Below are 14,553 nucleotides of genomic sequence, written 5' to 3'. Positions count from 1 at the left end.
GAAAGAGTGAAAGAATAATGAAGTATTATTAACATCAGATAAGGTAAAATAATTTTTCGTAAGGGCCACAAAGCATAATTGACAACAGTCTGGTAAAGGGGTAAAACAAGCAGGTGGTCATCCAACTCCAAGTCCAGTTAACTTTTTCTACAGTTAAGACTTCTGATGTTATAGCTGCTTTTCCCTTAGTATTACTGAAAATACTGCCTGCCTCCCCCTGTACCAAGTACAACCACTCCTGAGAAATGCAAGAGTCATTTTATGTTTATTTTCCATTAAACAAAAAGTTCAAGTTGATAAGAATGCCGTGAAAATGAATTTCTACTTCAAGAAATGTTTATGCAACATGATTTTTGAAGTTGCTGAGTAGGTTTTTTGTGCAGAAAGGATTCAAAATTGGTTAAGATACTACTCCCAGAATTGTAACTTTTCTATAGTTAGCACCATCTACCTCCAAAAAAGCAATGTTGGCAGTGATCAAAAAATGCTAAATAACATTAGAGATCCCTACAAGAGTATTTAGCATTTTTCTTAATTGGGTTTCTGTTTTGTTATTTTAAAGTTAGCCACTGGTTTGTCCAGGCGAAAGCAAATCGTGGTTGTCAACCTTCACTAGTCATTGCCAATACTCCTATAATTAATGCTTTTGCTTGGCAATAATTAGTTCCTCTATCATCCTATGATCTATATTTCTGAGTATTGCAAACAAAATGGTATGTTTTCAAAGACTGTATCAAAGCCCTAAGCATCTTTGCCCCAAATTTACGAATTAGGTACAAGAACCTGAGAGGCTTTAGAATCAACTCCACCAGAACTGGTAACAAAAAACAGTCTATAATGTAATGGATGAAGTAATCCACTTCACCATACTATAAAAGCTAGGTAAAATCTATCTTATCTGGGATGTCTGTGAAAATGTGATTATCCTCGAATTTCCAACTCTGTTACAAGGTACCAAAACGCATTGAAAAATCTAATTATACAGTCACACAATTATACATGCAATTTCAAAACATTACTTTTGCTTTTAAAAGAAAAAAATTAAACTTTAACCTACCCAAAATAAACATAGTGACCGTTTCTATATGCTTACCTAATCACAGAATAGTAGAGTTTGGAGGGACCTCAGGAGAACATCTAGTCCAACCCTGACTCAAGCCAGAATCATCCCTGACTAAACGATCCTAGTCAAGTACCTATCTTATCTGCTTTTTAAAATGTCTTAGGTTGGAGATTCCACAACCGCCCTGGGTAGCTTGGCTCCAAGGCTTAACCATCCTCACAGCGACAAAAATTCTTCCTGATATGCAACCTAAACTTCCCTTGCTACAATTTAAGACCATTGCTCTGTCCTATCCCTTGCAGCTACGGATATCAGTCTAGAGATATCCAAGAGAAATCATTACCCTACGTACAAGCATATGTAAGATTTAAGGGGAAAAGACACTTGCAGGAGCAGATCTAGGATTCTGAAAAGGGGGTGAAGCAGAAAGCTTGCTGGCATGGGGCAGGAAGGGAAGAGGGACAACGCATGACTTGCGATGGAGACTGGCAGCCAAAACCAAAGCTCTGTGGCAGAGAGCTTACTGAATGAGCACTACAGAGTTGAAGGGGGTGCAAACATACCACTGCAAGTCCCCTGGAACTGCCCTGGGGTACTTATCTTCTAATCTATTTAAATTCAATATATAGTTTAAAAAATAAAAGGAAAGTCTATAAGATAAAATAGTTAAGGTTGCTTAAACAAAAACATGCATCCACTCAGAGACTTAGAAGCTAAGATGTATATCCAGTGAGGATTTCTATCTTTAACATACCAACCCCACACATGCTACATTCAACCCTCACCATGTCCTGTTCAGCTCCATACGATATACTATAATATAGGATATACTGATTCCTCACAACTGCAGTGTAACACAAAACCTTAACTCTTAGCTCATACTTTTTAAAGGAAAATTAACACAACATACAGCTTGTCAGTGCGTGGATGTTTAGCAGATACACAGGCTGAAGCTGCCAGGGTAAGAGATTACAGACACACATGTGCCCTGAACTTTGTGCAAAGCAGCTTAAAAATAGCAGACTGCAAGATTGAGATATACCATTAAAATGGCCATGTTTACCACAACATAAGCACTCTAGTATGGTTGTACTACTTTATATTATATAAACATTCCCCTAATGATAGTTATATCACTAAAAGTATTGTGAGGACCAAACCTAACTCATTTCTTAGATACCTTTCTACGGCATGGATGGCTGTGGCATTTGCACAATGCCTATGGGGTCTCTCAGCTTTTGGGGAAAAAGGTTCCTGGAAATTACTGAAAAATAATAAAAACTGATCATTTAGTCTTAAAAGAAATCAAGGAAATAGGACTCCCTTACATATGCAAGCTGGAAATGTTTATGAGTTAGCATTTGTTCGATAATGGACATCAGCAAGTATCTCCTGTTATAAGGCCGTCAATCAAGAAACATCATTGAACCCAGGGGTTGTCAACTGGGGGTACGCATACCCCCAGGGGTACTTAAGATGACCCTAGGGGGTACAGGCAGGCGGGGATGGAGTGGTGCCATGCACCATGCTGCACAGGCGCTGCCCACCCGGCTGGACGCGGGGGGCAGGGGAAGGTTGCACGCAGTGGCTGCTGCTGCTCCACGTTCAGCCATGCGCCACCTCCCCAACTCCACATCTAGCTGTCAGGGGTACACTGCTCCACGTCCGGCCACCGGGGGTACACTGACCCAAAAAGGTTGAAAACCTTTGATCTAACCAGATACAACCAAGAACTAGAAGATGCCATTGCTGGTTTACCTGTCTCGCTACCATGCGGAAAAAACCCCTCTAATGACACCTGGAAAAAAGGGGGGTCTCTTGCTGTTGTCCCTACCTCTCTGGCTCCCCTTTATGGCTTTTCCAAGTAAACTGAACCCCTTCCACCACAACACTTCATGGAAGATGGGGTTGTGCTGTAAAAGATGGGCTCTTGGTGTGTTCCCAAGGTGTCTGAACCCAATCTGACTGCACACTGATGAAAATATGCTTGCTTGTAAATTCACAATGAAGATTAAAAGAAACCAAAATTAAAATTTGTTTTTTTACTATTGTTTTAAACTGTGATTAACATCAGTTATTTAGCCTAGAAGAACTTAAATCAGTGCACCCTGGCATTAGAGGTACCCTTAGAAAACGTTGCCTTCAATAAATAATTAATTCTATCTTACCTTAAGTGACTGTCTTTTTGTCACATAATTTTCTGAATGAAGTAACTTCTCGTACTCACTGAAGAACTGAATGGAGAATGAAGAGAAAAATCAGGACCTTTCCAAGTGTCACAAGCACTCTGCTTCCGAATGATTTTAATAAACTGAGGGGGGGCAGGATCCATAACAAAAATGTAAATAAAAACTTAGAAATCTAAGAAAAAACATTCAGTATTAAGACCTTTTTAGAAGTTTTTTTCCCTTTCTTTTTACACACTTATATATCTTTTGCTCTTTTGGGAATTTTGCCTTATTCTCAAAACAGTTACCTGGTTATTCCTTATGCAAAACTTCACAGATTATTAAATGCTCTAACCTCATATTAATTTCAGAACTGGCCAGCAGGTGGAGCAAAGTTACCAACTATTCCTTTGCAGAGACCTCATGTTGAGAACAGAAAAAAATTAGGAAAGGATTCCCTCTAGTGGAACTTTTATAAAATCTCACCATCTCAGTCTCATTTTAAAGTGTTTTAGGTTGAAAGGCTGGAGTTTTAAAGTGAATTCTTGTTTTAAACACTGTGGAACAAACCAGTGTAAACAAAATTTGATTTATGTTGTACATAAGCTAACATGGGTCATTAATAAGAATCTAACTAAATAAATGAAACATTAACTTTTTCTCTCAAATGAAAATTACATATCAAACATGAAAACATTCTAAGCTAACCTCTGAATTAATTTAATTTTGAATTAAAGTCTGAAATAACTTATCTTTACTCACCCTATCATAATGCTGTTCCAAAAATTCTGCACTCAGCAATTTGTGTCTTGTAAGTAAATCCTGGAAAAGGTACATATTTAAACAATATTTTTATTTTTTTTAAAAGCTGCTTTAAACATAAATGAACAATTCCAGGCAACTCTAAGGAGTCTGTATTAATCTAATTAGGGATCTTGATATAGTGTTAAATGCAAAATGGAAGCTAGAAATTGCAGATTCTTGACTATGGATACGGAACACATAGCACAATTTAGCAAATGATCTGTTATGTATCGTGCAGTTCTCACAGATATATTTGAACAGCTTGACAGGTTACTGCCTAGGGACCCCAATCATGAGCAAGAAACTACATGTATGTGCCCAGGAGAGAATATGGTGCAGGGAAAACTACTAAGTAAACATTATATGTTGATCCTTCTGCTGCTTTAGGTCATCTGCTTTAGGTTACAGCCAGCTGAAGTTTCTGTCAACACAAAGTTACATCCATAATGTAATAAATTAGGTTCAATTATTTAAGCCACCTTAACATAGAACAAAATCAAGTAATTGACGCAAGAAACTGCATTATAACAGAAATGTATATGTTGTATAGCTTTAGTTCTAGGATTAAAACTGTTACCCTGATAGTAGAACATTTGCTAAGAAACAGGAAAGCAGAAGGGTGCTAACTGACCACATGCTTTACAAAATTTGGTTTTCAGTCCTCATATGCATATTCCATGTATGACTAACCTATTATCTGGGGGAACATATTGAAGATATTGGGAAAATATGTCATTTTAACTTGGTATGCAAGTTACCTTGAAAGTGGCAAATGCATCTGATGCAATGTCAAAAGTTGACATTTCCACATATCTGAAGAAATCATAGAACTGTTCTGACCACAAGATTATTTTAGCAAGTGGTTCATGTCTGATGCATTCTCTTAACATTATTCCACAATTTAAAGCAATTTCTGGAGATTCGTACCTAAAAAAAATGAAAACCAGATAAATACCTTAAATACTAGAGCACTGCAACTTAATATTCAATTAATAATATAGTTTGTTATAGGCAATTTAAACATAGCAATTAGGAGGCATACACACACACCCACATATACACTTTAAACTCCACTTTCAGATGGTGTTTTAATAGGCAAAATTCAGCCAGATGATTGATTGATGAATCACTTAAAATGGGAAGCCACAAGAAATACGAATGTGTATTTAGACTATGGCCTCCCACTCAAAACAAAACTTGACTTAAATACTAAGCTTCCCTTAATGTACAAATTTAACCATTCCTGTCAAGGGATGCTCTGGATAGGGAGGAATAACAGAATTTCATGTACTGATACCATCCACACAGACCCGAAATGTTTGCCCTTTGTGAGCATTATTTACAATTCACAACCCCAAGCACACCGCCAGACTTGCTAATTTTACATTCAATATTGACTTCTTAGGTGAACTTCACAAGTGAACAGAAGACCATTTCATGTGGTCAAAAGAATCCGTGTTTGCATTGCAAATATAAATTTGTCAAAACGTAGCAGTCAAGTTGCCTGCAATCTATGGATATCTTGCAGCTCCATATATTACCCTATATTGCTACTTCTGTGCCACAGCTGGAAGCTGGGGGCAAAGGCAGAGGGAGAAGTGGCAGCCACATGGATGCAGCTTCCAGCTTCCCAACCTTAGTGCAGCTCCCCATTGTGCAGAAGTTGTGCTTACGCCAAAGCTCAGGGGAAGCAAAAGGCAGCACTGGCAATGGTGCAGCTGGAAGATGTCCGGTCCTGGCACAGATCCTCACTGTTTAACTCAGATCCAATCTGTGGGGCTGTACATTGACAACCCCCGATACAGAACATGTACCTTTAAACTAGGTTTTTCTGCCTTGGTTTCTTTGTCTTTTTTATGCCAAACACTTGAAAAAAGTTCTTTAAAAAGTTTATTAAAACCATTTTTACATTTAAATTATGCTATAATACCATTTCCATTTTCTACTGTTTAAGTCTTGGTTCTTCTCAAAACAAGGGTTGTAACGTAAGAAAAATTGAAAGTACCCTGTGGTACACTATATTTTTTTAAACTTGCAAGGAACTTGCATGGTGTTCTTGCCTACTGTTGGGACATTACATGCAAACTCCTGGTCTAATGTAGAACAAAATATTAGCATGTTTTATACTCTACAAGCTCCTAAGAATGGCATAAACAAAGAGAATGAAAAGACGACATTATTTGAACACCGTGCAGCTTAGGTCTACTAGATTTCACAAATTCTCCAATGGTCAATGTGTAATGAGGGATAAATGGAGAGGAAAAAACAAAAACCAGATATTTAAACATCCAAAAAATAAATATTATCCTTACATTTCAAAGCTATCAATACAAGTGGCCAATACCTGTCTCAAGGACAGTTAAACTATTTAATTTACACCTTTTTTTTTTTTTTAAGATTCTCATTCCATGCCAGGTGCAGTACACAAATACACTAATATACGAAAGCTTCCTTGAAAAATACTCACTAGTATAAATGTTAAAACTACTGCTACCAATCTGATGTTTGAAATGTCAATGTTTTAAAAATGTTTACTCTGTTGTACAATATTATACATACTCTATAGGAGTGATCAATCTCACCTCAAAGTAGGGTAGAGTATTTGACCAGTTACCTGAAGTTTGGACAACTGACTGGTCAAAAAACGGTCAAAGATTGTAAAAAATTGCCAATAGGTCCAAATAATACACAGAAAAAGCTCACATTTTTCATTAAAAAGATTGTAAGAAAAACAATTTAAAAAATCATATTTTATGTCAAGAAAACTAAAAAAAATATATAGTTTTTTTTTTCCTTGTAAAATTGCTATAATCTTTGACTAGTCAAAAAATATGCGGTCAATTGACATTTGACCAGTCAACTGATCAGTTTACCCACCCTACTCCAAAGTGATATATTGAGACTGTAACCTCTTGTACATTCTTTTAGTATTTTCTTTATTTATTTAAATAAAACTAAGTATTACAATTCAAGTAGGAAGAAGGATGCGTGTGTGGTGGGCGTGGGGGGGTGCTTTTTTATAACAATTTCTTTTAAGCTGCCCTCTTCTTGGACGTATGCAAGTCCAGACATGCTACACAACTGATGCAGTGTGATTCTGCAATACAATAATGAAGATGCAACAAAAAGAGAGAAAGAAACACAAGGCATGCAGCATGTGCATTGAATCACTCTTTGTTTGGACAAGTCCGAGTTGGTGAGGAAGTGCAACTACAGACCTGGATCGCTTTGAAGCAAGAGCTACAGGAATAAGCCAGAGGATAGGACAGCAAGTTGATTTAGCCAGAAGTTTAAAACAAATAAAAAACATAAACACTTCATAACTAAAATAACAAATAATAATTTGAACTGTAAGTCAGGTGAATACAGCAAAAGGAAAGTTTGAATTGCTGCATTACTTCTACAACAATGATCTTAGCCCAATTTCAGTTCTTACAATGTCTTTTCTTGTTCAGGAATATAATTTACTCAATACTGTAATATGAATATCATGTTACCCACATTTTCCTTTTCCTTCTGCTTCTGAGATAAGTTACAGACTCTGTGGCAAACAAATGCAAAACAAAGGAGGGGGCAACATTTTACCAACAATATCCTGCTTTTTCCTGAATAAAAAACCCTCCAGTGGTTTGCATTAAAAACTTTTTAATGCTGAAAACTATACATACCCTTTTAATAGCATGAACAATATATTCTGTTGAGTGCAGATGTATTCCACTGTGGGAGTTCTTGTACCAATTTGTCTTCGGAGAATGTTGTTGAAAATTTGAGCAACATCTTTTTTACCCTGTCAAAAAAATGTAAGCAGTTGAACATATTATTTATAGTACCTGTTTATACCATACAAACTATATTTAATGAAACCTAGTGTCTTTACACTTTGTGGACAGTGAGCTTTGCATCGAAGTTGGCCTCTATGCTTGGGTTACCATATGTCCAGCTTTTCCTGGTCATGTCCTCTTTTTGGATCCTCCCATCTCCATCCAAGTGTTTTTTTGGTTTTTTTTTCCCAAATATGGTCAAATGTCCAGGATTTTGGTCAGCTCAACTTCAAAGCTTTTCCTGGCTTGCCCTAGCAAGGAGCTGCTTGGGGCTGTGGGGACTGTGATTGGAGGCAGGGGCATTATGTGCATCAGGGTACGAACACACACACATGTGGCTGGCATGCAGCCAGGTTGGGGGGGTAAGAGCAGCCATGGCAGCTGCATGCAGATAAGTCTATGGGGGGCAGGGTTGGAGGGCCGGGGCTTAGGGACTATACAGGGGGCTGTGGGAGAGAGGGGCTGTGGGGGTGCATGGCAGGGTGTGTGGAGGGGATGATGGTGCCTTCCTCTGCTGGGGGAAACTGTCCAGGTGCTGGGGCTGCAGCAGGACATGGGAGGTGCCTGTGCAGTCCCAGGGGCAGCAGGGGGCTGCATGGTCCGGCCAGCGGCACTGGGACTGGTGCCTGTGCTCACAGGGGAGAAGCAGCCGAGAGACACTTCACGGCTGGAGGGAGCACGGGCTGCGTGTCAAAAGTGAGGGGCACCAGCAGGGCCGGGGGGGGCTGTAAGTTGGGAGTGAGGGGCACCAGCACGGCCCAGGTTTCATTTCTTTAGCAAAGGTTTGTATGTAGGGTATCCAGCTGAAGGCTGAAGTGCCACGAGTGCTTTTGCACATATGAAATGGTTGTAGGGAATCAAAATATTTGAGAACCTTTGGTAGAAATGCACATAGAGTAGGGGACACCTGTCGTGTGGGGGGTGGGGAAGGGGGAGGTATATGATTGTGGGGGGCAGTGATATGCTGGTGCCCTTTCCCTGCCCATTTCATTACCCCTCGCTCCCAAGCTGCAGACCCCCCTCCCCGCTGCTGCCCCTCCCAACCCACAGACACCTGGCCCTGCAAGTACCCCTCACTCCCAACCCACAGTACCACAGAAAATGGTCTTCTATTCACTTGTGAAATTCACATTAAAAGTCAATATAAAATGTAAAATTAGCAAGTCTGACAGCATGCTTGTCGTTGTGAATTGTAAATAATGCTCAAAGGGCAAACTCCTATCTGCATATATATTATAATGCTCCATTTTTAACAGTTGATCACTTTTCCCCTCCAAAAGGACCATAAAAATCATACTCTACTTACATGCAGTGTTGACCTATAATTAGGTCATTGCTGATCTGGACTTTTGTATACGTGATATTTTTGTGCATGTAATAAAAATACTAAATCACAATTTATCAGTGTAGTTTTAGTATTTTCAGTGTATTTTTTTATTTGGGTCCCTTCCTTGGCCATCTCATTCTTCTGTGGGATTTTGTAAGGGCAAGAGCAGTTTATGATCTTTACCTGTAGTTCTGGACTTACATTTGGGGAAAAAGATTTTTTCCTAAAATTAAACCTGAAAATTTGGGGTCAAATTATGTGAAAGCTGACTCACAATCAAACAATATGGTAGTTGGTATCTAGCGGGTCTTCTAGAGCAATGATTTTCAGCCTTTTGGGATTTGAAGCCCCCCTCACTCCCAACCTGCACACCCCAGTCCTGCCAGTGCCCCTCACTCCCAACCCACTTCCCCCTGCCCCGTGTGTGGGGGAAGGGGTAAGTATGCATGTGCCCTCCCCCCCACACACCCCGATTTCTGTATCCACAGTGGGCATGGTGCTGCAGCCTGGCTGGACTGAGCAGGAGCCGCCTCCATCCCCTCCACTGCCCACACTGCCTCTCACCACACCTCCCTTCCAGAATAGAGTTGCGGCCTGAGGGGAATGGTGGTGGTGGCTGGACCAAGGCAGTGCAGTAAAGCTGTGGCATGGCACATGAGCAGCTAGCAGCAGGAGAAGGTGAGGGCAGTGCACACCACCCCTGCCTATTACTCCTCACGCTGCTAGTGGCACAGCTGGTATCAGGGTCCCAGCAATGGTGGCAGCAAAAAAATCTCGCTGCCCTGCTCTGCCCTCCCATGCTGGGTCCCACCTGCTGGGCCATGGAGGCAGCTCCTGACTTACAGTCAGTGACTCTGCAATACAATACAATAATGCAGATGTTAAGTAAGTAGCAAATAACTGTTTAGAAAACCCAGACAAGTAGGACTGGAAGGGATCTCACAAGATCATCTAGTCCAGCCCCCTACTCAAGGAAGGATCATCCCCGACTAAACCATTCCAGCCAAGTGTCTGTCCAACTGCTCTTGAAAATTTCCAAGGATGAATATTCCTTTTCTTAAATACGGGCACTATACTTGCCCTTTTTCAGTTATTCAGGACCTCACCCAACCTCCATACATTTTCAAAGAGGATAGGTAATGTCTCTGCAATTACCTCAACCACTTCCTTCAGTAACCTAGAATGGATTTCATCTGGCCCTGTTGACCTGAAAGCTTCTCCAAGTAATCCCTAACCTGTTCTTCTAGGCTGTTTGCCTCCTTCCCCATCTTTGATATCAACTGCACTTGTCATCTGGTAGCTTCCCCTATTTGTGAAGACTGAAGTAAAAAAAGGCATTAAAGACTTCCTCCTTCTGTCCATTATTTGTAACTAGATTGCCTTCCACATTCCTTAAGGGACGTATGGTTTCCTTGGGCTTCCTCTGATTTTTTATATACTTTTGAATCCTGTTTTTTGCCTTTTATGTCCCTTGCCTGTTGCATTAAAAATTGTGCCTTGGCCTTCCTAATTTTATGCCTGCATGCCTGTGCAATACCCTTATACTCTTCTCTAGTACTATGACCACATTTCTACTTTTTGTAGGATTCCTTTTTGAGTTTCAACTAGTTATTCAGGACCTCACCCAACCTCCATACATTTTCAAAGAGGATAGGTAATGTCTCTGCAATTACCTCAACCACTTCCTTCAGTAACCTAGAATGGATTTCATCTGGCCCTGTTGACCTGAAAGCTTCTCCAAGTAATCCCTAACCTGTTCTTCTAGGCTGTTTGCCTCCTTCCCCATCTTTGATATCAACTGCACTTGTCATCTGGTAGCTTCCCCTATTTGTGAAGACTGAAGTAAAAAAAGGCATTAAAGACTTCCTCCTTCTGTCCATTATTTGTAACTAGATTGCCTTCCACATTCCTTAAGGGACGTATGGTTTCCTTGGGCTTCCTCTGATTTTTTATATACTTTTGAATCCTGTTTTTTGCCTTTTATGTCCCTTGCCTGTTGCATTAAAAATTGTGCCTTGGCCTTCCTAATTTTATGCCTGCATGCCTGTGCAATACCCTTATACTCTTCTCTAGTACTATGACCACATTTCTACTTTTTGTAGGATTCCTTTTTGAGTTTCAACTCATTGAAGAGATTGCTGTCTAGCCAGGCTAGCCTCTTGCTGCACTTCCCACTCCTCTGTTGCATCGGTATAACTTACTCCTGCACCCTTAAGAGGGCCTTCAAAAAGCATAGCCAGCTCTCCTGGACTCCTCCCCTCAGACTTGCCCCCAAGGGGATCATGCCCATTAAGTCCCTGGGTTTGTTAAAGTCTGCTTTTCTGAAGTCCGATGTCTTTATTCTGTTGCTTGACCTTTTCTAGAACTGTATCGTTTCATGATAACTGTGTCATCCAAGTTACCTTCCACCTTCACATTCCCAACTAATTCCTCCCTGTTTGTGAGCAGCAAGTCAAGAAGATCCACCCCCCCAGGTTGGCCTCTCTACCATCTGTATCAAAAAGTTATCCTCCCAAACCCTGCAAGGATTTGCTGGATTCCTTGTACAATGCTATATTTTCTGCCCAGCAGAGGTCCCGATAACTGAGGTTCCCCATGAGAAGCAGGTCTTGTGATTTGGAAGCTTCCATCAGTTGTTTAAAAAAGGCTTTGTCCACCTCCTCTTCCTGGTTTGGCACCCTGTAGCAGGTGCCCAACATGACAGCCCTCTGACTGCAGACATAAAAACATCACGTTTGTCTGTTACTTAGTTTGGACCATTTGCTATCGTATTACCATCAAGCTATAAATGTTCCCTGGTTTGTAAAGGTTTGTTGTCTGAATCACAATTCTATTGAAAGCCAGGTCAAAGCAGCATCAGAATGCTTTGTTCTGGTAACGAGTAGAGCAGTGTTTCCAGAATTTGCTTTGTTCAAATGCCACATAACATTCATATCGTGTCTCATCCACTAATATTGACAATTTTGCTCCAAATCCCATGATTCACTCTGGATTTACAATCACTTTCTCATCTTTCATATAATTCAGCTGGTAGTGGTACAGAGCAATATCAAATCTAGTTATTGTTAGAAACATCTACTTCTTCCAAATAATGTCATGGTTCAACAAGAGCTAACACAATGAACCTCATGCAAGCAGTCATGATTCTAAGAGGTAAAAGGTAAAAACAGTGCCAGCGTTGTCCAAACTGTTGGACAATGCAAAAGGAGTTTTAAAGAAAAAATAGTTCAAATAGCAAGTCTTTTCTACTTACTGCAAGGCAGCCAGGAACTGACTAACAAGTTTCTAATCTCCGAATAATTTTATACAGTTTTTCTGACTGCCTTACATGAAAAATGTTGCCTCTATGTATAATATTCTAAACAACTTTAATTTGCTGTAAAAATTGGCTGTTTAGAGACAACTATTTAGCTAAGACCTAAAAGCATTTTTTTTATATTGTTCTGGGAGCATATCATCATGATATCTGATTGAAAATACATTAGAGAAAGATGGTGCAAGTCAAAGGAAACACTCCCTTGCCACCAAATACAGGTAAATCCCCCCCACTGACATGATACAGAGTCAAATAAATGCCTGGCCCAATCAAAGGTATGCATGCCTTGTTTAAGCTATGAATTCATACACGTCATACATGTTAGGGATGGAAGGGACCTCGAAGATCATCAAGTCCAGGCCCCTGCCCTAGGGGCAGGAAGTCAGCTAGGGTCAAAGGACCCCAGCAAGAAAAACATTCAAGTGTTTCTTGAATGAGTCCAAACTAGGTGCTTGCACCACATCTGGAGGGAGTCTATTTCAGGTCCTAGGGACTCAGACAGTAAAGAATTTTTTTCTTATGTCCAGTCTAAAACGGTCTCGGAGGAGTTTATGACCATTGGTCCTTGTTTCTCCTTGGGGTGCTCTGGTGAACAGATGTTCCCCCAGATCCTGATAAACACCCCTTATTTATTTATAGGCAGCTACCAGATCCCCCCAGAGCCTGTGCTTTTCCAGGCTGAAGAGTCCCATGGCTCTCAGCCTCTCTTCATAAGGCCTATTCTCTTGCCCTCTGATCATGTGCGTGGCTCTCCTCTGGACTCTCTCAAGCTTCTCAACATCCTTCTTGAATTGCGGAGCCCAGAATTGGATGCAGTACTCCAGCTGTGGCCTCACCAAGGCCGAGTACAATGGGAGGATGACATCCTGAGATTTACTTGAGAAGCATCTATACATGTAAGCCAGGGTTTTGTTTGCATTACCAGCTGTGACATCGCATTGGTGGCTCATGTCCCTCTTGTGGTCAATCATGACATCCAAGTCTCTTTCAGCAGTGGTGCTAGCAAGCATAGCACTGCTGAGCCAATAAGTATGCTGTGGGTTTCCAGCCCCTCTGACGTGGAGTACTTTGCATTTATCAGTATTGAACATCATCAGGTTCATGTCCACCCACTTACTAAGTTTATCCAAGTCAGCTTGGATCACTAGCCTGTCCTCAGGTGTGGACACAATGTTCCAAATTTTAGTGTCAGAAGTGCGCTGGCTAAGTTCGCCGATGACACCAATGCCCACATCGTTGATAAAGATGTTAAAGAGAACTGGTCCAAGGACAAAGCCTTGGGGGATGCCACTGGTCACGGAGCACCATAATGACGCGCTGCCATTGACCACTACTTTCTGGGTCTGACCTCAGAGTCAATTTCCCAGCCACTGCACTGTGGTGTAGCCAAGGCCACAGTTGGCCAATTTTTCCGTGAGGAGGTCATGAGATGCCAGATCAAAGGCTTTTTTGAAGTCCTGGTATATGACATCAATCTCTTCTCCCTTGTCCAGGAGATATGTCACCTGGTCATAGGAGATGAGATTGGTCAGGCAAGACCTACCCGCAACAAACCCGTGCTGGCTATCCCTCAGGATGTTGCCCGTAGCCAGCTTATCCAGAAGGGTCTCCTTGACAATTTTCTCCAGAATCTTACCAGGGATTGAGGTCAAGATGATTGGCCTGTAATTCCCGGGATCTACTTTCCGCCTGTTCTTGAAGATGGGCACCACATTGGCCTTCTTCCAGTCTTCAGGTACTTCACCTGAGCACCATAAATTTTTGAATATTTTTGCCAATGGTTGGGCTATGACACCTGCCAGCTCCTTGAGTACTCTAGTGTGTAATCTGTCAGGACCAGCTGACTTGAAGGTGCCCAGCCTGTCGAGGTGATCCGTTACTAGATCAACACCAATACTGGGTATAAATACGCCCTCCCCTGGCCATCCCGCATCCTGCTAGGCAGGGCGGTCCCGCTGGATTGATGAAAGACCGACATGAAGTAACCATTAAGCAGGTTGGACTTTTCCTGGGTGTTGGTTATTAGCTGTGTTGTTTGGTTCCGCGGGAGCCCG

General features: G+C 41.1%; 1 protein-coding gene across 1 annotated transcript in view; it reads right to left on the bottom strand.

The window, feature by feature from the left end:
* The window catches only part of CAB39 (calcium binding protein 39), a 71,031-nt gene that overhangs the window by 3,416 nt on the left and 53,062 nt on the right, over window positions 1-14,553 (bottom strand). Inside the window, exons 4-7 of the mRNA XM_006028078.3 lie at window positions 7,704-7,822; window positions 4,794-4,962; window positions 3,994-4,053; window positions 3,233-3,297 (exon numbers count right to left, since the gene is read on the bottom strand). Coding sequence (XP_006028140.1) covers window positions 3,233-3,297; window positions 3,994-4,053; window positions 4,794-4,962; window positions 7,704-7,822 — 413 coding nt within the window. The remainder of the gene's footprint in view (window positions 1-3,232; window positions 3,298-3,993; window positions 4,054-4,793; window positions 4,963-7,703; window positions 7,823-14,553) is intronic.

Source organism: Alligator sinensis, unplaced genomic scaffold (assembly GCF_000455745.1).
Source record: "Alligator sinensis unplaced genomic scaffold, ASM45574v1 scaffold572_1, whole genome shotgun sequence".
NCBI lineage: Eukaryota > Metazoa > Chordata > Crocodylia > Alligatoridae > Alligator > Alligator sinensis.
The sequence above is the reverse complement of the archived record's forward strand: the minus strand, read 5'-3'. Positions and strand labels throughout refer to the sequence as shown.